The sequence below is a fragment of the Amblyomma mixtum genome, chromosome 3 (assembly GCF_055824585.1).
Source record: "Amblyomma mixtum isolate Tamu chromosome 3, ASM5582458v1, whole genome shotgun sequence".
Classification (NCBI taxonomy): Eukaryota; Metazoa; Arthropoda; class Arachnida; order Ixodida; family Ixodidae; genus Amblyomma; species Amblyomma mixtum.
Genome location: NC_143014.1, coordinates 135512332 through 135531987, shown reverse-complemented (window position 1 = coordinate 135531987; position 19656 = coordinate 135512332). Strand labels below are relative to the sequence as shown.

The window sequence follows — 19656 nt, the reverse complement described above, 5'->3', positions numbered from 1 at the left end:
GGTTAAAGTCATATAAAAAAAATTCCCATTATTATGTGCCAGTATTGAACCCATATACACTTTTATTTAAAGGCATGCAATTTTTAGAATTTATTGTTTAGTAATGTAACAATGACTGTATAATGAACCTATTCATTCCACACGGTTGTTGCCACATTACACAATGCTTCCAGCTGTAGTGGTCAACGCAGGTGGTGCTGTTATGTTATGGGCCACTGTTGAAACAATGTGGCCATGTACTATAGTCATCACTTGAACAGTCAGTCGCCGAGGTAGCTCAGTGGTTATGGTGCTCGGCTGCTGACCTGAAAGATGAGAATTCGATACCAGCTGCGGCGGTCGCTTTTCGATGGAGGCGAAATTCTAGAGACCCATGTACTGTGTGATGTCAGTGCATGTTAGGGAACCCTAGATGGTCTAAATTATCCAAAGCCCTCCACTGTGTCCCTCATAGCCTGAGTCGCTTTGGGATAAACCATCACTTGAACCATCATTTGAGCCATAAATCATCATTTGAACAGTGGCCCATCTTCATTTGTCTTTGTTTTCTTCTTTGGATTGCTGTGTATGAGATTAGTATTCATGGACCACCACGTGGAATTCGCCTGCACATGGTAAATAATTTATTAGTGCGAACGCACTATTCCGACAGGTGGACTCCAAGAAAGATCTTGTGACGTTTTTTGGTTTCTGTCAAGTGAAAGAAGTAAATGAAAAAAAAAAAATCAAATAAATATCCTTGACTGGGATTCGAACCTGCCGCAGTGCAAACAGATCAGCTTCCCTGGCCACTGCGCGAGAGCACTAGGTTATCACCGCAGCCAAATACACCTCGTGTTAAACTGCAACATGCTCTCACGCTGTGCATTGCACGTCATATTCTTCATCAACTAATACTACTATCAAACTAATATTCGCACTTTGAGCTATGTGGCAGCAGTGACAGAGATGTGCACTGCATGTGGGAGAAACACTGCACTAGAGCAGTACACGTTGCCATAGACAACATCGCTGCAGAAATGCGACACACTGGAGCAAAGGTAGCCAGTGTACATTTGGTAAATTGGCATTGATGATGAAAGAGTTGAAGATGCGCGCAACTGGCTCCCTGGGTCAATGGACACCTCAGTCGCGCTTTCAGCTATAGGATGGTGGAGTCCACCTGCAAAAAACTGCGCTTTCACACAATATTGCATGCTTAGCAATGCTAAGCTACCAGACATTTTTATTAATTTTTTTGTTGTTGTTGTTTTGGTTTCAACAGCCAAATCACGACTGTGATGTCAAAGTGAAGTTAGGTAACGTGAGGTGTGACCATGAAAATTATTGATTTTTCAATAGTTTGTCCTGATAGTGTTTATTTGCCGTGGTTGGATCTATGAAAGAAGTCAGCGTGGTATTCAATAGCTGCTGAATATTCAGAAATTTTCTAATATTCGAGTATCAATTTCTCTAATAGAATATGAACTGGTTAGCAAACACATTCGATTTTTATTCGAAGTTTCAGATATTCACACACCCCTTACTGTTTGCTAACATCTTGCACATGGTTATAAAGAAATAAAAAATGACCAAAATTTTATGTCTGTACTCCTTTGGGGAACAACGTCGGGAAGGCCCCGCGCTCCTAGTGATTACGCCTTATGAGTACATCTAAAAACGCAGCTCGCTCTTTTGGATGTGCAGGGTGCACTAATTTGTCTAACCACTGCCACCTATCGGAGCTAACATAAAATAAGTCTTAACCACTCTATAGTGAAAAGACTCGGACAAGAAAAATCTTAACTATATCAAGGTCTTTACTAATATCAGTTGTTGGTGATGGGATGGCTGTTAGGATGCTCTCTGGTAATTAATTGGCTACTTACTAAATACGGCGTTGTTGGTTTATAAAAGAAACACTTATTTTCAGTTATTACATTTCACGTTATGTTTTTGGTTTTGTTTTCGTCTTGAGAAGCACCGCACTTGCACAAATACAATGCGGCTACGAATATAACGCGAGTCTGATGTCATGTGAAAACAAAAGTTTTGCGTCAACACTGTGTCATTTTCCGCAGCCTCAGCGTCCTTTAAGGGTCAATAGTTAAACGCGCGACACAGTCGCGCCTCGGTTTCTTGTCGCCGCTGCCCTGTGATTTGCGCTGCCGTGCGCGAATGTTCGCCCCCTTTTCTTCCTTGCCCTGCTCTTCACTGAATTTTACTGTCTCTCCTTTCTCTGCGACCTGCACCTCCTTCTTTCTGCGTTCATAGCCAGCTTTACTTTTTTTTTCCCCGTGCGTGCCGCCCGCTTTGCCTTACGGCCCCAAGGACTTTCAGAAGTTGGCTTCTCCTCACAGTTTCTGAGCTTGTTGGTAAAGCTACCTCAAAGAGCATCGTTTTATCGTATTTGGTATGCATTTGCCCCTGAATGTCGACCTTGCGCGTGCCGCGTTGTTGTCATTCCGTCGGAAAGTACGTCGGAAAGTACGTCGGAAAGTACGTCGCCACGGCCAGACACCCTTCACTATAGTCGTTTTTTTTTTTTTTTGAAAAAAAAAACTTTACTATAACCCCTCCAAAAATACGTACAGTTGTTTATGGGAGGTGAAATGGGACCGCAGGTTCACTTTACTATATCCGAGTTTAATATAATGGGGTTCTAATGTAGTTCTAGATATTTGCAATAGGTGTTTAGAAAATCAAGCTTTTCAAAATATACAGGAAATGTCAAGGTTGCAGCATAGATGCTCCAAAGCTTTTGGTGGATGTGGAAATCGAAGCCTTCTTTGAGCAGTGTGATGATACCTTTGAAACCAGTGTGAATTTGCTTTCGGATAATGAGACTTGCTCACATAGCGATGACGAGTGCAAAGATGCGACAACACCATCTGAGCCTGCTTTTGCTTAGACACCTCCCCATGCTTCGAGGCCTATCACACTAAAAAAAATGCGCAAGGATCAACAGAATGTGATTTCAATATGTGATAATGAGCATATCATGAATTCCCAGGAAATATGATGTGGGTTCTATTTAATTAATGTAATAATTTTTTTAGTTTATTTTCAGTGAGCAGGCTTCCTAAGGTGTAATGGGCTACGAAAAAATAAACTACCCACTTAAGATGTTAAGTGCAGCATAATTCTGTTGTGCAGTGGCACAGGTACAGAAAAAGGGATTGCTATTTTTCGTATGGATGTCAGCCATACCAACTTAACCCTTATATTTCCCTTTTTTTCTGGCTGTAGGAACTCGTCTTGTCTAGATGTTTAGGATAACTCTGCATCGAGCATTTCAGAATCACACTTGCCCTTCCATGGGCAGACTCTACAAACTTTGGGAAATATATGATTCATTCTGAGCTTTTGACATGTTTGCAGGTATGAAGTGTATGAATTGGCGGTGGTAGTGTGTGAAAATTTAATCAACGAATAACCCCTCGAAAATGAAAGAATCATAATGATAGAATAAAAGACTTCTCAGTCGTAATTCGGCATTTAGTGTTAGTGTTTGGGTGTGCGTACAGCTTGTTTAAAAACAGGTATCGTGTTCTACTAAATTTCGTGCTGTATATTTGCAGTGGTCGAGGACCTCCGCCGAGCGGCCATATTTGTAGCATTTGGATCATCCTTGGCACCCATCATGGGCACTCTGACGGAGACGATCAGCACAGACACAGTGTATGCTATGGCTGCAGGGGCGTTGCTGTTGCACGTGGCCTGCCACGACTACTCCCCCTGTCCCAGGTGTGCTGCACTGCCTCTGCTGTAGTGTTGCAGCCTTGTGCAATGCAGAGGGGTTTCTCTGTATTCATTGTAATGCAATGAGTGTTTCCATCACTTGTGCAGCTAATGCATTTGTGATTGCTAGTGAAGCATTGCATCAATGATTTCAGCGACAAATACTGATAAAACTGCGTGTAATTTCAAATTCATTCTTTAATACTAATTGCTCACTTTTAGCTTATGCCCAGAAATTTAAATGTTAGCATTGTAAACGAATGTGTAGTGGTTCTAAGTACGTTTCACCTGCCGCGGTGGCTCAGTGGTTATGGCGCTCGGCTGCTGACCCGAAAGACACGGGTTCGATCCCGGCCACAGCAGTCGAATTTCGATGGAGGCGAAATTTTGGAGGCCCATGTACTGTGCAATGTCAATGCATGAGAAAGAACCCCAGGTCCGGAGCCCTTCACTATGGCGTCCCTTATAGCCTTAGCCGCTTTGGGACTTTAAACCCCCATAAACCATGTACTCCATTTCGTACATCAGGTGCAATGCTGTCAAAGCTAGCGCTCTTGTTTACGCTGGCTACATCCGCAATCAAAAAGTAGTACGTTCCTTATGGTAAGCGAAAAATTATAAATGCTTTGCCTACAGGCTTATTACATCATACATTTGTCGTGAGCTTGATTATATGCACTTTTATTGTTAATGATGCGCTGTTGCTTTCTTGTGCCTTAGACCACTCGGAGACAGAACAAGCACGGGGTAACACACCTCCCTTTATTTTTCATGCTGACTACTGCCGTACCTTTCGCAGTGTTGCTCCTGATGTATGAAACGGAGTATAGTTTGCTCTATGCAAATCCAAATGTGTTGTCAATGACATTGATCTCTAGGGGCTGTATAGCTGTTTGTAACACATTGTGCTCGTTATTACATGACATAGTGATATTTTAAGAGCACATATTGACAGATATGGTTGGCTTATGCAATAACTATTTTTAGCTCAAGATCAGGTAGGGATCAGTGTTGAGTAACATGAGTGAAATGCATTTTCTGGTAGCATGCACACATATTACTTCTACATTGAAGGTGGTTAGATTAGATGCATTTGTCACTACTGGAAATAAAATGCATTGTATAGAAAACTTGTTACATTGAAGCTGTAGGTTTTCTATTACTGGATTGCTATTATCAACTTATGAAGCTAATGTGTTCTTGATTTGTGTGTAGACTTCTAAGGCACTTTTCTTGGCTCATGAGTGGCATAGACGGAAGTCATAGACAGGCTGTCCGCAATGGCGTGGACGGAAGTTTTAGGCAGAAGCTGTCTGCAAAAGTGTCTGCACTTGTATGGTACTTAAAATGATAAGTAAATTGGGGTCTAGGTGGGAACTGAACTCAGGACACCGGCGTGTGAGATGAGGATGCTGCCACTCCGCCTCGACACTTTGATGTTCGAAGCTGAATAAAGGCACGTCTAGTGAATTTAACAGTTCCTGAAAACGTATCTTCGAGATATGTACTGAGGCCTGCATGAGTAATTATGAGCATGTTAATTACAGATGTCGCAATCAAGCGAGTAACAAATTTTCTCTGTTTCCGGTAAATTTCCTCTGTGCTTGGCCTGCAGTGCGGTACCCATCTTCGAGATATGTACTGAGGCCTACATGAGTAATTATGAGCATGTTAATTACAGATGTCGCAATCAAGCGAGTAACAAATTTGCTCTGTTTCCGGTAAATTTCCTCTGTGCTTGGCCTGCAGTGCGGTACCCATCTTCGAGATATGTACTGAGGCCTGCATGAGTAATTATGAGCATGTTAATTACAGATGTCGCAATCAAGCGAGTAACAAATTTTCTCTGTTTCCGGTAAATTTCCTCTGTGCTTGGCCTGCAGTGCGGTACCCATCATGCAATACCCACTGAAAACCCCTCGCAATGTACGGCACTGGCACAGCAGGTGGTAGAAAGTGCACAGCTTTCGCATTTCCGCACGTAAGGAGATTTAAGTGCACCTCATAATTTTTCTCGTTTATTGCTGGTAGCTATGACTGAAAGGTTTTTCTGTCATGTACTATATGCATTACAAACACACTCTCACACATACATATATTAAAGAGAGAATAGGAAAATGCCACAGTAATGGTGATGTCCTTTCCATTGCAGCACCCAAGGAGGTTGCTCAATGGAAGCTGAAGAGCCCCCATCTGATGAGTGAGTTTGTCTTTTAAAGTGTATGCATATGTCTACTGTATACTGTCTGCATATGGAAAAGCAAAGGCTGCCTAGTTTACCATAGCTTTTTGTTTGTTTGTTTGTTTTTCCTGGTAAATCTGTTAGGTTTACAGAATGATACCATATACACAGGGCCTTTTTTTTTTTTTTCGGGTGAAACCCAATTTTTGCCTAACTCTTGCACACCAAACAGAACTTCTCAAAATCTGGTTAAACCTACTTTCTACCAAAAAATGTGCCTTCTAGAGAACATACGTTTTCTCATACTAAGTTGAAGAAATCGCACAAAAATTAGTGGCCATCTTTGTGCCTCTTCCAGGGGATATTGTCGGTCAACTGGTGATCTAAAACTGTTCTTAACATTTGTATGCATGGCTTGATTTAATCTGAAGATCAGTTCAAAGAGTAATTTTGGAAGCGAGAAGCCAAAACATGAGTACTGACCATGCGTCTTATTAACGTGATTGTATCAAACACTCTCCACACCAAGTACCAAGTAACGTCCTGCTCCAAGGCTCTTGCATGTTTAAAATGGCTGCTGTGATGTTGAATAAATGTTTCAGCAGTGTACAAAGCGGCAAGTTTTACATGGATGTGGAAATGCTGCGCAGGACATCGGTAATGTACAGGACGAAATACTGAGTACAGTTTAACCCCGTTATAAGACACACGACTGTAACAGATATTCAGGAATAAGAGACATTTCTCACTCACTTTATTGGCTGCCCTATTTCTTCCAGACCTTTTTTGTAACAGACATCGGGGTATAGATGGCATTTGGTAACAAAGGACAAGTAGTCTTTGAATATTGTTCAAGAACTTTGCTTATAAGAGACATTTCAACTCAGCTTACCTACTCCGCGGGTGCTGCATCATCACTCACAAACCGCCGTCGTGTCTGTGTGCCAGGGAGAAGGCAAGGCGTGAGCGCTGCGTTGAATTTATTGCGGTTGAAATTAACATAGGATGGGCCAGTTAGATGTGAATCATTGACGAGGGCACATTAATCGTGAATGCTGCATGAATAACGACTTCCAAATTACCAGTGGAGGTATGGCCACAAGCATACGGCCAGCTGCCCGCATTGAGAATGGTGGGAGCCACCACCTCCACTCCCGGCTTCAAAGTTCAGCGAATTTACGGCTGAGACCTTAGAGAAATTAAGCAGAACGTGAGGCGAGTCCATTTCCCAAGGCAAGGATGGGTGTGCTTACCTAAGGAGTGGCACGTGTGGAGAGGCATGCCTTCAATCCACCTCTCCTTTCCCCAGGTAGCAGTGGCCATGGCCGCCTTATCAGTGTGACCATGCGCTCAAAGCAGGCGGGCTCTTTGTCGGCTGTGCGCTGCAGTGTTGTACTCGGGACTCCTTTTGTTATAGGTTCCCAGTTTGTGTAGTGAAGTTTGCTCTACAAAATAATGCTGGACAGAAGGCTTTTTACAATTTTATGGAATTTTTACAATTCACGATCAGTAAACTAAAAAAGTTTCAGTATTTTGCTTATCTTGGAGCTCCATTTATCTAAAAATATTTCTCTGCTTTAATTACTTCAAGTTGCCGGAGGCTGTGTGTACTAATTTTCTGCAGCAGATGGGTGCAAACACACATTTACAGCAGGTTCTGCTGTAGTGGAGTAGAAGGCATGCACATGGCATTTTGATATATGCCAAATGAAAGTAAACAGCAACTTTTTTAGCCAGTAAGCTTGTATAACAAGATGTAGACTTCTTTTGTGAAACTCCTAGTCACTGGGTGACTACATGAAAAAAGTGAGAGGTTAGTAGTAAAGAAAACACAAAACCCTTCTTATAAGAGACCTCTCATATAACAGGCGAAAACTCTTTCTCCAGTACTTGTTTGTTATAAAGGGGCTCATCTGTGTTACCAGATACTATAAGTAATCTCCAAATATAAGTTGAGCCCCAACTCATAGCCCTCTCTTGCCAAAACAAAAGTTGACTCCAAATAGTTGACTCCAGACTAATCCAACTGGCAGAACTTGCTAAAGTGCTACTGGTCTAGAGATATTCATCAATCAGTTCCTGGCTTTTCTCAACATGCACCCAGTTCCAGTGCATGCTGAGACCCTAGTTTCAGATTAAGGTGTGAAACAGCAGGGAACTGATTGCTGATTCCCTCAAGACCTATTGCCCTTCGGTAAGTTCTGTAAATACAATTAGTCAAATGAATAGTCTTCAGGAAAGCAATTGCAATATGCTGCATGAAATGAACATACCGTATATAATCGTGTATAGCCCGAACCCCCTCTTTAGGCCGCAAAAATATGGGGGGAAAAAAAAAACGTGCCAAAAACGCGTCTAGTTCCGCAAAGTGCTACTAGATAGCACCCGTTAGTTTTTCCCACACCGTATTCATTATTATCATCATTGTGCAACACGACATTTCCGCGGCTTTGTTTCTGGTTTTCACGGTGCCTTGCTCAGCGCCATTTGGTCTTTGTTATCTGGTGCTTCATTCGGAAGTGTGTGGACTGCTTGCGGAATCTGTTGTGTCGGATGCACCGTCGTGTGAGAGGCTGTGTGCTTTTTAACACGAACAAAAAGCAATGGGCAAGCGCAGATGGTCCTACACTGCAGGCTTCAAACTTCAAGTGGCAAAATACGCTGAGGAACACAGTAAATGAGAGGCCGGTCGCAAGTCTGATGTCTACAAAAAGTGTGTTCGCTGCTGGTGTATGCGAATGCAAGACCTCACCAAGACTACCGAATCCCGGGAGGCTTTCCATGGGAAACAGTGCAAGTTCCCAAAACTTGAAGAGGACCTCATCGAGTACGTTCACACTGCTAGGGGCGACGGCTTCATGGTGTTTACGGAAATTATCCACATGAAAGCTATCGCTATAGCTCAGCGCATGAACATTCGACCTGTGGACTTCAAAGCCAGTCGAGGATGGCATCAACATTTTATGAAATGGCTCTCCATCCGCCATCAAACCACGTTGTGACAGAAGCTGCCAGCCGAATACGAGGGAGCATGAGTATGACCTCTCGCAGACAGGCAATGCTGATCAGACCCTTGTCTGGTTCGATGCCCCTGCAAATGCACAGTGCGAGCGAAAGGGGCAAAAGGTGTCTCCGTGTTCACTACTGGCGCCGAATGGCAAAGGTGCACAGTGACGCTTTGCATCACCACTGGTGGAAGGAAGCTTCCCCCCTGCGTTGTCTTTAAGAGAAAGACTCTGCCAAGAGAGAAGTTCCCCTAGGGTATCGTAGTCTAGTCTGGGTGCAAGAAAAAGGTTGTCTGACGAATCGGTCATAGGCTGGCTGAAAACTGTGTGGCAGAACCAACCGGGAGGCCTACCATGCTCCAAAGCCCTTCTTGTGCTTGACAGCTTTAGAGGGCACCTAACAGACTGAGTGAAGACTTGGCTGGCAGATTGCCAAACGGACTTGGACGTGCTGCAGCCGCTCAATGTTTGCGTTAACCGGCCATTCAGGACGGAATTTCGCCGGTGCTACACCAAGTGGATGGCCGCGGGCAACCACTGAACAACTCCAACAGGGCGGCTGAACCGAGCGTCCTTACAGCAAGTGTGCACTTGGATTCTGCACGCATAGTGTTCGTTGTCAGCGGACATCATCTCAAAGAGTTTGAGTCACGGTGCTGTCAGACATCATGGATGGCACAGAGGATGACCAGCTTTGGGAGCACGCCAACGAGGCGAGCTCGTCCGACAGCGGTGACAGTGCCGATGAGCTGAGCTCGTCTGACGGCGATTAGCGCGAAAGTGTTGATGAATGGTGAAATAGAATGTTTGTATCTGTCGCCAGTTTTTAATTATATGACACAGTAGTCGCAGTGGCACCTCTGTGTGTTAGTGTGTAGCCGTAGGCCTGATTCGTGTATGACCCGCACCTGAGAAAACTTGATGACAAAAAGTGTGGGTTATACATGAGTATATGCGGTAGTTAAAAAGGTAATATTGTATAATCTCCTGTAAGGGTTGCATCCTTGTATGGGCCACATGCCCTGTTATGGAGTAGACAATTGACAATAAAAAAAAAAATACTGTTATATGCATTTATTTTTTTTATGTATGGGCTGTACCTTGAAAATTCACACCCTAACTTTAAAAAGGTGCGGCCCTTACACGAGCTTATACAGTAAACTAATTGCAGCTAATTAGTCATAACTGTGGCTGCCTTATTATCTTGTATCCGCCAAGCCCAATGCACATTCACTGAAGGCACATTCATGTCACCATCGACGTTGTAATTTTATAAAGTGTGAAGATTGTAAAAAATCACTCTAATGCAGCTAAGTAAATCTACTTTTGAACGATGCAAATGTGAAACTAGAGGTTAGGTTGACAGTGTGATAATTCAGAGAAAAAACAGCGCAAAAAAAGACAAGGTCTGAGAAAGACTGACACACGTACTGCTGTGCTTCTGTCTTTCTCAGTCCTTTTGTTTCTTTGTGCTATGTTTTTCCCTGAATAAATAACCAACAAGCCCAAGCGTCTGCTGTTCTCATAATTCATCAGATGGAAGATGAAAGGCAGGACAAGCACTCATCTTGCCCACTCCCTATTTTTTCTTTGATCACTTGATTCAAACATGCTATGCCTACACAGCCCACCAGATTGGCAGCAAAGTACAGTCGAGCCCACTTATAACAGCTGTAGTTATAATGAACACTCGCTTATTACGAACAAAGGTGGCACTACCGTCAAAATGCGTTTTAGGGCAATGGCATTGCATCTCGTAACGAACACCGGTGGCTGCACAACTCGGTTACAGCAAACAAGGAGGCGCTGTAAACATGACCCCACAGTCGAAAACCACCGCTCCTTGTTGGAGCGGAGAGTGATGAGTGTCTCCTAGCCTCCGTGCCACCCCCCTCCCCGCTTCCTATGGAAATAACAAATAAGAAATACGGGACTTATGGAATGCCAACATAGCATTTTACCACATGTGGCCATCAGAAATGCATGCCTTGAAAGGGCATGCCTATACTCCTCCTCATAAGTTCCTTGCAGCACTGTGGAACGTAGAAACCTCCTCAGCCATTCAGGAGAGCATGTTAAACATGTTCTTTTGCACCTCATTGTCTGCATGTCGTCTGCGTGTGGCATACTTAGATGTGGTTAGAAAAGAGTTTAAATCAACGCTGTTTACATGCCATAAGCATATGCATGCTTAGGTAGGCTAAACAGAAGCATTTTGCAGGATATTACATCATTTGTCACATTCGCACATTTAGTTCAGCGTATGCAAATGGAGATGCAACGATATGCTTGCTGGATATGCTGGAAGTATTGCTGGATATGCTCAGCCTTGTGGTGCCATCCGATTGTTAGAATGGGAATCATTTTTGTCAACAAACTGGCGCTTTTTTTGAGGCCTGGAAGCACTCTAAATGAAGAATAAACTAAATGCATCTAGTCCGAAGCGAAGGGTCCTGCTCCGAAGTGCACCGCCATTTCAGAAATGATATTTTAGCGTACACAAGAGCCACGCAAGCTAAACTCTGGAATTAGTGTACATAATGCAAGCGTACAGTAAAGCTTTATTTGAAATAGTGTTTGGCACATGCACATTGCGAAGTGTGCTATTTTTTTAGTTTATGCAATCCCATATGTTCATTTTATATTGGCATTACATTCTGCAGTGTCAGACCGTTGCCTCTGCACTCATCGCAGTTTTGCTAGTGCTGCAAGGAACTACAACAGAATCTTGGAGATACAAACACGGTTGATATGAATTTTGTGATGATACAAATTCGTAGAATTCCCCAGCTGGAGAGCATTTTGTACAATGTGTGGGATTTCGAATGTTCCAAACTCTCTCCCGTGCCACTACGGATGATAAGAACATGTGATCCACGACTGCACCCTTTAACACTAAGCACTACTTGTACACATCAACACCATGGTCGCTTATCGTGCAGTATGTACCACGAGCAGTGAGCGGCAGTGCACAGCCCGCACATCACCAGCATTGCGATCGCCAGTTGCACTGTACTCACCGCGAGTAGTGAACTGTGGCTGCACTGCTGTGAATAAATCCCGTCAGCTGTAAACAGATCCATGTGATGCATTTGTCTTATGCGTACGAATGTTGTTCGTTAGGGTGATAGAAAATTTCAGGTGATACAAATTTTTTCTGAAAATCATGAGATTCATCACGGAGATTCTACTGTACTGATATAGAGTATAGCGCTGCTGAAAAGTACAGTAAGCTTCGTTAAGCGGCTTTCTGTGCACAAGCATAAGCGGTAACGACTGGTAGTCGCCATTTGTCATCTGGAAGGCTTGCAAGGTGCAGTGCTTTGGAAGCTACATTCTCATACACTGCATGCACGGCACAAGGCCCACTTGATGCGCTGCTTTTAGTGCGCTAGCTCTGGCATTTCCCGCATTTGGCCATTGTGTGTTTGTCTATTTTTCTGTCTGTTTGTCTGAAGCCGGTTTTGTGGCAGGCTGCTCACCTGCCTTCTGTGTCAGACGGCAGCCAACTTAATCACGAGAAACTGCTTGGGAAGAGCAGCCTGGGTTGCAACCCAGCCCAAGCAACCCAAGTCCCACCGGTGGCAACACCTGCCATAGCACCTGCCTTGTGCCGCTGCGCCACTCCTCACCTGCCCACCGGGTGGCTTACGTGCCAAGGCGTAGCCGATGGTAACCAGGCAAGAACCTGGGACACTAATTAGGCGGCACCGCCCTTAGGTGCGCCGAGCTTAGCGGCAGTTAGGAGGAGAACATGATTCAAGTCATGCTTGCAGAGCAGCTAAATTGAAGATGAAGTCAGTGCACGGTTGGCCCGACCTGATGTCCCCTGGGATGACTTCATTGGTGCAGATGATGACGCCAACATCGGAAAGCCTCACACTGGTGCAAATAATAGTATGCAAAGTACGAGAACTCTCGCTCTACTAGGAATCTGATGCAGATGATGATGAGGAGGCCAACCTACCACCTGTTACCAAGATTGCTTCCATCGCAATTAATTATATCACGTTCCTAAACCAGCTTATTGGTAGCAAGGGTATCACCGAGTAGCATGTGACTGCGATAGGGAGCTTGGAGAGTGCCGAAATAGGGTCTAATTTGAATAAGCAGACGCGCATAAATTAACTGTCCAACTTTGTATTTTTGGCTTCAACGTGGGAAGTTCAGTTACTACGAACCTCGGATACAACGAACGCAGTGCGTGCAACTGTCAGGTTTGTTATAAGTGGCCTCAACTGTACCTCAGAACGAGAGAGTCTAATTATATGCACGCTTCGTGATGCGGGTTGGTCTCATGATTTCAATGTGTGCACTGTTTGCATTGTTTTCTAGTTGAGGCAGAAATGGGCAGAGTAGTGATAGAGTGCCACAGTTATGCTTAGTCCACTTACTGCAAACTTCTGGTTATAAGGATCAAGTGCCCATACAACAAACGAGTGCTTTGTGATTGTCATGTTTTTTATAAATGGGCATGACTGTACATTTTGTTTCTGGCATAAAACTTTCAGTTGCAACTCAGTGCATGTGCCATCCTTTGGGTTCCCTTTTGTTTGGTGTCTTGTCTACTATCTTTCCTAGTAAAAGGGGCTGGTGCCCAGTGTCAGTGGCTGAGATGAGCCCTCAGAGACCATGTTGGAGGGCTGAGCCTTGTCACTTACAGATGGGCCAAACGGGCTTCATTAGGCTGCTGGACATAGCTGCCTGTGGATGGGGAAAAGAGGCGGGCAAGGTCCCCACAACATGGAGAGTTTACTGATGCCAAGATCTGTTAGAGAACGGGGTGAATCTAAAAGAATTTGCCTGTAGAAAATGAAAAAAAAAAAAACCTCATCTAAAAGATTTTTTTTGGTGCAGTGGACCGTGGGCTGCTATCTCTTTAAATGGAGCCCTTTTCGGTGCGGTGTGCCTTGCTTCACGGCTGACCGGAAGTGGCCCTGTGCTTGCCCTATCTTTTCTGGCAGTTGCTCTTTTTCTTCTGGCTCCCTTGCTGGCCTCGTGGGTGCAGGTAAGATTGTTTTCTTGACTGTCTTTAAATGTAAATGTTTCTCGCTGCCTACGGCAACATTTTGCAGAACATCACAATGCTCAAATGGCAATCATTTTGAATGAGTGCCAGTGTAATTTATAATTGCTGTTCATTTCTAGTCCGTATACAGTAATCTCGTTAATTCAAACTTCAAGGGCAGGAAAAAATTTACAAATTATCGAAAAGCCGTGAAAAACTGTCAAGAACTGCTGTCAGCACAGTAAATGTATTTGGTGAAAGGCTGGGCAATGTTTGCGTGCACAGCGCGGAAATGACCGTTTTCACATCTTCATCACTACTTTACTGCTTGCATACTGTCGGGAGCATCGAAGCGGAACTGCTCCAAAATCGTAAGGGCGTCCCGCATCCTTCATTGTTCAACATGATGGAGTTCCACCGCTACTGCGTCACACCTGTCACAAGCAACGCCATCTCATGTGGGGAGGCTTCATCGCAAAGCAAATGGCATGTGACGAGCACGCAGTTTCGGTGCACTGGAAGAATGGAACCACGCGGACGCATGAGAAGTAAACGGCTTCGAAGCGGCAAGAAAAAAAAGGGGGGGGTGGGGAACACCACTAGCGACATGCCAGTCACCGTCCAAAACGGTGCTTCAGCTTGGTAAGGTTGGCTGGCTTATGCTGGCAAGTTGAGCCACCATCACTGCTGCCTGGCATGAAGCTCAGACAGCCAAAACGAAACTAAGTGGTCAGAGCGTCCTCGGATACCAGGCCAGCCATTCATCATCACGCCTGTCATTGCGCGCACGTCAGAGGTGTGCAAGCAACTACTATGCACCATGGCATTCAGGCGTGAGTTGGACTATTTCGACGATCTCTTGCCGCGTCATTCATTCCTGGATGTGGCCTCCTTTTGGGAGCCTGTTCGAATTAGCCGGTGTCCGGTGTGAGACCTGTAGTGTCCGAATCAGCGAGCATCCAACATCATAGACTTGCATGGGCGTTGGCGGGGACCGAGATTGGCAGTTCGAATTATCCTGATTTCAAAATTAACGGGGGCCAAATTAATGAGCTTTTTCTGTAACTTATGTAAAGTAGAGTTTAAACAGCACTACAAAGCTGCAAAGCTGTGGGAGTTCGCTGGATTGTTTGTGCACTGAGAGCGATCGTGCATCAATCAGTGCCTTTCAGGGCATGGTTATCTTTTCAGGGTAATGCATAGATGGTTTGAGACGGGTCAGCGTCTTCAGTACACTGTGTTCACCTGAATGTAATGCTACCACATTTGTAACGCAGGGGTCGACTTTGTGGGTGCATGAAGGAAAAAACAAAAGAACAGGAGTGTAATGTGTGGAACAATGCTGCAGCAAACAAAGATTAGTACAAGTTTACGAACAAAAGTACCTCAACAGATGGCTTTCATGTGTTCTTTCTGTTTGAGTTATATTCCTCATTATTGCAAAAAAAAAGCAAACACATTAGGGAGATAAAATGGTGTGCGATAAAAGCTTGCAACAATGCAGCGTGTCACCACCTGTACTGACAGCAGGCAGTGCCAACCTGAAGAAAAAAGTGCAGTGCCTTGTCTTATGTGTGTGCAGTGCAAGCTGGGCAATGGCTTGCTGCAGTTGCCACAAACTTCTATCGCAGATCATTTTATCTGTCTAGTGTGTTTGTGTCCCCGAACAAGGATGAGAAATGGACAGTGGCAGTGTCATTTCTGTCACTGCTCAGTTCTCATTCGTACTAGTTTCCACCATCCCCATTGTCTGGTGTGCCTTTTGTTTTACCTAATGGCATGTTTTACCATCTTGCTTTGCACTGCCAATTGCAGGACCGCTGGCCTAAGGTGCAGATGGCATTGACAGTGGCCCATGGAGTGCTAGCCTTGACTGGCTGTTGGCAACAGAGTCCCCCCTTGGCTGCAGCTCTGGCCGTAACACTGCTTGCTGTGGGCGTGCTTCTCCCTGGCCACTTTGTTTACTGCCACCAGTACAGAGAGTGAGGCACCTTTCCTGCTCGTCAGGCAGCCTTGTGTATCATGAGTGCCAACTGAAGCTGGGTGAACTGGGTTCGAAGAGATTGCTGCTCAGTTCTATGCACTACTCCGTAATTTGCACAAATGATCCAAAATTGCATACTGTTCACAAGGCCTGGAATGAATGACAGCTGTATGATGTAGCTGGTTTCAAATCTGTCTTTGCCCCTGTGTAATGCAGAGGCACATTTTGCTATTGTGTTCACTGCATTGTGCGGACCAAAAACGAGAAAAAGAACTCGTCCACAGAAATTCTTTAATGTTTACTTGATTTATATGCAGTCATTAGGCTCTCTGCTGTAAAAGCGAAGAGTTCCGATACCTCTAATAAAATGCTGTCTGCTGTCGGGCTAGTTGGTGCTAATCCATTGTGGTTCACAGTGCTTAGACACATGGACAGGGGACAGAAAAGACGATGGCACAGGCAGTGAACTTTGCAACTTTTTGAACTTCAAGTTTGAATTTTCTGACCTTCAAGTTCAGTGCCTGTGCTGTTGTCTTTTCTGTTTCTGTTCTCCTGTCTTGTGAGAGGGCCGTTCTTGCATACACTCCAGATGAAGAGGAGAAACACAGTGGCTTCTTCACAGTGCTTAGGGGCAAGGGGGCAAAGCATTTGAGAAGTACAACTATGCGCTTACATACGACAAGCAAGCCAGGTTTGGGGAACACAGCATAAAGAGCAAGAAAGCTACAACAGTCGGCCGTTGTGGCAGTTTCTCCACAGTGCAATGGTGGTGGGGGTGTGAGGCTTCCAAAAACCACGGGGAAGAGATCCCAGCTCGCCATTGCTGTCGACGGGCAGGATGTGTTGCCAAGTTTCTTCCACGCTGAGGACAACACAGATGGGGACTGAATCATGCAAGCACATAAAAGGGAACTGTTCATACCTTGTGCCCAGAAATAGTAGTCGACATTTTTATGAAGTGAAATCGTTAATAAATGCCCTTGTACCTCATTCAAGTTATATTTTTCAAAATCAGGTTGGATCATCTGTTTTCCTGGATATTGTTTTCTTCCCACATAATTTTTTTTAACCGCAGCAGCAAGGTTTTACTGTACTTGCAGTATCACATCTGCCTCTACTACTGCCTTCGACAAGAGTGCCTGTGCTTCATTTGCTTCACTGGTCATGCAAACCAGCTGATCATGCTGCAGCTCTGTTGTAATGAGTTAGCATGCCAACCACTTAAACTATTGGGATATCAGATTGAATCTTACTGGTGAAATGCCTTTTGCCATATCCTTTATTTTTGTGCATATTGAATAGAAGACTGTAGTTTGGATTCCTGTTGCCAAGTCTGACAAGAACTAACTTGGACTTGGAATGACACTAATTGATGTTGGGCCCTGTAGTCAGTGTCCTGCAACAGCTAGGTATGGCCACCTGACAAAATTAAGGTGACAAGTCTGAAGCATAGGTGCGTGTCTGAAAGGTGCATTAGGAAACCACTGCTGTTGCAAGCAGTGCTGTTGATGATGCAAGCTGTGAAAGCAGGGAGATAACCGTTCAAGTGCATGGAATACTTTCAAATAATTAGCACTCACAGACAATTCTTTGAAGAAGACATCCTTCGGAAGGCATCTCTCCAGTTCCAAGGTGCTTGTTTTCATTTCTGACAGAGTGCTTCACAGTTCCTTTGAAGCTGCGAGGCCCACGTATTTAGGTTTCTCCACTGTTAACAGATATGTTACCTTAGTGGTCGCAGGAGAAGTGTGTCCAGCTCATTGCCTTATCACTTAGATGTGAGCTTGGACATGGCGCACGCTTTTCTTTGCAGGAGCATCCACGGCCCTTGGGATGAAGCAGTCATTGATGACCAGCCCCACTAAGCTGGAGTGCAATCAAGCTTCTGCTGAAGTGCCGCAGCATGAAAACTGCACCAGTTCCTTTTTCGGCATGCCCAAGACTGAGGGTGTGTTTGACTGGACCACTGGACATCTGGTGCACTCATAAGTACAAAGAGTGCGTTTTGTCTTGTTATCTAATGAATCCATGTAGCACTGCCACGTGCTACATATGTTGTACAGTGAGAGAAACACAGGGTGATGAGCTTATGGCTGGCTTTTATTCCTACAGTGGACACTTCTGTCATTTCCCAGAATCGCTATTTAAGCTACATAAAAATTTGGGTTTGAGCTAGTTCGTGCAGCCACGAGAAAAGCAAGGACCCCCTCTTCACTCCTGTTTTGAACTGCAGTTTCGTCCAAGCTGTGAGTGTGTTGTTCTGTAGTCACAAGAATTCACTGACACTGTAAATAATGAAAAAAAAGCAACAAAACCATAGTCATTTCGGGCCCAAATGTGGTCCAAAAATGTGAGGGGCACCTTTTTGTTCCCAATGTACATCATCTTTGTTGAAAACACTTAATGCAGAAAGCACTTAGTGTTGCCAATTTGGTGTCAAGTATTCTGTACTGCTAGCTACAAAGATGTAACGTTGGTTCGCTGTGTTATGTGCATATCATATATTATGTTGTGTAAGCGTGGGTTAACATAGCTTGTTATGACATAGTATCTTATGAGCATTGCTTTGGCGTACGTGGCCATTTTATCCAACCCCTCCTGAATGCAGTCAGTACATGTAAAACACATGCTACAGGGTTTAGCAGCAGCTGTAATTCTAGTCGCTTTATGCTGTATCAAGTGCTTTGGTTTATTATAACGCCACCAAGGCACAGATTTCAACTCCAGAGTTGTATTTGCAATGGCCAAAAAACTGACACGGAAGGAGTTTTTTCATTCACCTTCTGAGAAGTGAAAAGCAGTTTCGCTTGCAAAGTGTAATATTGCTTCCGACTCTTTCAACCTCAAGGTGCTTAAAAGCTCAATAAAACTAGTAAATAAAAGCAACTTTGCTATGAAAATACAAAGAACACCTTTGAACTTTCACATTTCAAGAAAGCTGTCACGGTAGTATGTTAATTCCTCACACATTTTAGTGCAAGTTAAACTTGAAAAACCAGAGAAATTCTGAATAATTTATTCCTTTGGCACTGGTGAAAGATGTGACGATGTCCTTACATGTCTGACACCATGTTGGCAGTTCTTTTTTGGTTTTAAACACTCACGAGTTCTAAAAATAAACATAATAATGCTAGTAATAAATGTGCCTGCAAGCACAAAAGCAGAATTCTTTTTGTTACTCATTGTGTGCTGTATGCTGGAGTCGTGTTTGGAAATAGATTATCAGAAAAGCTCAAAGATGTGGACGTGAAAAGAGGTACACAGAGAAGGCGCTGACATACCATCTCAATTCACCACTACGTCTTTGCACTGTTCTGATAAAGTGGAACCAACTCTCCAAATCTTCTACTTTGCTTGAAAAAGCTTTTTTTGTTTGCACACTGCTCCAATCTGTTTATCATACTTGTGGGAACTGATGCGAGCATAGAATGCCACATGCACATGCAAACACACTTGGGCTATTTGCAGTCCTAAATTTTAAGGCTCTCATTATCATCTTCCAAGAAATCACATCAATGAGCGGTTCAAGTGTTGGAAATTAAAGTGCTGGATTTTTTGCCTGCTGTAGCTATGGAGGCATGTCGTAAAGAAGGACTAATTTCGGCTACCCTGAGATCAACATGCACTGACATCTTGAAAGGCATTTTTGCATGTTGCCTCTAATGAAATGCAGTCACTTTGGACAGCATCAAAGCCACGCATTCACACTCGACAGCTGGACACCATAGCTACCGAGCGAGCCATCACAGCTGGTGCA

The 19656-nt window shown here is 44.1% G+C and overlaps 1 protein-coding gene across 2 annotated transcripts in view; it reads left to right on the top strand.

Annotated features, from left to right (window-relative positions):
* Nucleotides 1–19065, top strand: part of PIG-C (phosphatidylinositol glycan anchor biosynthesis class C) — a 28941-nt gene extending 9876 nt beyond the window's left edge. For both annotated transcript variants that reach the window (XM_089581264.1, XM_089581265.1), the window contains exons 5-9: nucleotides 3561–3726; nucleotides 5873–5920; nucleotides 13765–13915; nucleotides 15731–15897; nucleotides 17713–19065. In XM_089581264.1, coding sequence (XP_089437390.1) covers nucleotides 3561–3726; nucleotides 5873–5920; nucleotides 13765–13915; nucleotides 15731–15897; nucleotides 17713–17764 — 584 coding nt within the window. In that variant the 3' untranslated portion in view covers nucleotides 17765–19065. The remainder of the gene's footprint in view (nucleotides 1–3560; nucleotides 3727–5872; nucleotides 5921–13764; nucleotides 13916–15730; nucleotides 15898–17712) is intronic.
* The last annotated feature ends 591 nt before the right edge of the window (nucleotides 19066–19656 follow it).